Source organism: Portunus trituberculatus, chromosome 47 (assembly GCF_017591435.1).
Source record: "Portunus trituberculatus isolate SZX2019 chromosome 47, ASM1759143v1, whole genome shotgun sequence".
In the NCBI taxonomy this organism is placed as follows: Eukaryota; Metazoa; Arthropoda; class Malacostraca; order Decapoda; family Portunidae; genus Portunus; species Portunus trituberculatus.
The window spans coordinates 35,422,756-35,425,255 of record NC_059301.1 but is presented as its reverse complement, the minus strand read 5'-3'; the positions used below and the strand labels follow the sequence as shown (position 1 = coordinate 35,425,255).

Genomic DNA, 2,500 nt, shown 5'->3' with positions numbered 1-2,500 from the left:
TGTGGAACTGTTTACTTATCCATGAGTATAGCTGTTAAGTTAGGTGTTGTTGTCTTCTATATTTGGGTGGAGGTGGCGTTGGCTGTCTTTTTTTTACCCTAGATCTTAGTTTTCTAAATATATCGTCCTGTACTTGACTCCAGCATCCCTGTAAATTAATTTCATTGTTTAGCATGGCGTTGTATACGTCAGTTCCTCCGCATATAGCATCAGTGTAGGACCACTTGTACGTTTCCTTCTCTGGATTTTCTTTCAGGTGTTTTTCATCGAAATTACCTTTTGACCATCCTTCTGACTTAGATGTTATTATCAATAGGCCTAAATCTTTACCTTCAACTTCGTTGCTTCTTGTGTTTGGTTTTAACTGTTGTAGAATTAGTGATGGGTGTAGAAGTAGTGATGGGTGTGGATGGTTTGTTTGTTGTGTCAGTTTGCATGTTCTTGCCTACGTCCATTCCTGCCATTTCCATTATATTTCTGCTTGGTAGTGTTTGTGGTATAATTTATGTTGGTAAGTTATTGGCTTCTAGTGTTTCCTCTAGAACTTTGTTGTATGAGACTGGTTCTCCTATATTTTATATGTGTGCATGGAGGATACAAGTTAAGGTTTTTGTGGGTGTATCTTTATTGATTGTTACCTCAGGTAATGCGTATGTGGAGGTTGCTTTTTGGAGAGCGTTACTGTAGGTGGTTTTAGTGTTCTTTTGAGTTTTTTTTTCTCTCTTTGTTTCAATTATATTTTCCTCTACGAACATACCATAGTTTGGTGTTGACCATTGCAGTTAATGCATTTCTTGTTTCTTGTTCATGCATCTTTTCCATGTGTGGCCTGATTCTCCGCATTCCAAACTGATTTTGTATTCTTTTGGTTGGGTGCATGGGTTTGTGTAAATGGCTATCTATGGCGTAACATCTCATGCATGTGGTAACTGGTATGTATGACTCCTCTTTAATCTGCGTGGGTGACTGGTTGGTACTGACATTGAGCAGAGTAGAACACCACTGGTTTGGGTATTTTTGGCTGTTGATGTTTGTTGGAAGGCTATCTTTATTGTGTTAGATTTTGGGAGCTTTAATATTTCATCTATATCCTGTTCTTTTATCTAGTTGTTATTGTGCACTAGTTCTTCTCTTATTTCTTCTTTGGTGTTTTGATAGATGAAGTCATCAAGCCTGGGCATAATGATGGAACGCTTGGCTTTCATTTCTGGTGGTATATGGGGTTCAAATCCTTTAGTTTTCAGTTGCCTGGTGATGTCTTTCAAGAGGATTTTGTCCGTGTCGTCATCAGTTCTGGTTAACATTACGTAGCCATCAGTGGTAGTGATGGTTCTCGTGGCGTAGACATGGTGTAAGGCCAGAAATTGCAGAATATCCGTCTTGGTTGTTCCATCTTTGGTGTTTTTGTGCTTTTTCTTAACTCAGGCCATTATAGAAAGATATAACACTTAAGAAAAATAATTTTATAAGGAGGCCGAAACCCGACACATAATATAACTAAAAAAGAGTAATAAAGAAGCGTACATATGTGACTCAGTTTGATGGTCCAGCTACTAGTAACCTTCGCAACCACCCTGAATCACTCCTAACCCCAGCAAAGTTTTGGCCAACCTTATCCAGGTAGCTTAAGGCGGCCATTTAATGCCCCCCCCCTCGAGCAAGCCTTGGGGTTCATCTACACCTGGTGGACGCTAAGGGCGAAAAGGAAATAAAGTTAAAGAATAAAAGAACTGCACCAGGCCGGGCTTTCATCCAAGAAGGACTAGCTAAGCCGGTGACTGTGGCTGGAATTCTCTGGAGTGGTGGTAGGTAGTAACTTAGAGCCTTGATTCTCCTCAGTTTCCAGAAAACTTGTAGCCAGCAAGCCCTCTTAGCTGCTAAGCCGAAGAGGACGAGCAAGTTGGAGCTGGGTTGTTGGGTAGTAGACCTCATAGCCGCTAAACCAGCGAGGACGAGCAGGAAGTAGTGCGGTATGGTAACTGCAAAGAGTCGAGTACGGAGGGCCGAAGTGTTCTGTTGCTGGTGTCTGAAGTTTCAAAGTATCTGCCCCATCTTTCTCAAGAAGAGAATGAGGGGGCAGATACAAAACAAGGGATGGTGCAGTACAAGTTACACAAAGCATATAAATACAAAAATACAGAAAAGAACAAAAGTTGCTGAGCGGTCCAGCCTGCTATTGTTTTATTGATTTGTTTACAAAAGAAAGAAGATATAAGAAAAAATACCTAAGTACATAAAGTCTTCATGGCGTGAACGACGATGTTTCCGCTTCACTTCACTCCTATCACTATCACTGCGTTATTTTTGGATATTTTCTTCTCGAAGGATACCGGTAGCTCTTCAGATTTTCTTTGTATCCTGCGATCGTTCTGATGTATCTTTCTTCGCCGTGGTAGTAGTAGCCGTTGAGTACCGTCTCACAGACCAGCCCAGACTTGTTCTCGTGCTGCATCCTCCTGATGGCTGATGACTCACGGAGGGCAGCGGACGGTGTGGTTGT

General features: G+C 41.5%; 1 protein-coding gene across 1 annotated transcript in view; it reads right to left on the bottom strand.

Annotated features, from left to right (window-relative positions):
- The window catches only part of LOC123498221 (AF4/FMR2 family member 4-like), a 26,448-nt gene that overhangs the window by 22,579 nt on the left and 1,369 nt on the right, over window positions 1-2,500 (bottom strand). The window contains exon 3 of the mRNA XM_045245385.1: window positions 2,422-2,500. This exon is cut by the window's right edge and continues 341 nt beyond it. Within this exon, the coding sequence (XP_045101320.1) occupies window positions 2,422-2,500 (79 nt within the window). The remainder of the gene's footprint in view (window positions 1-2,421) is intronic.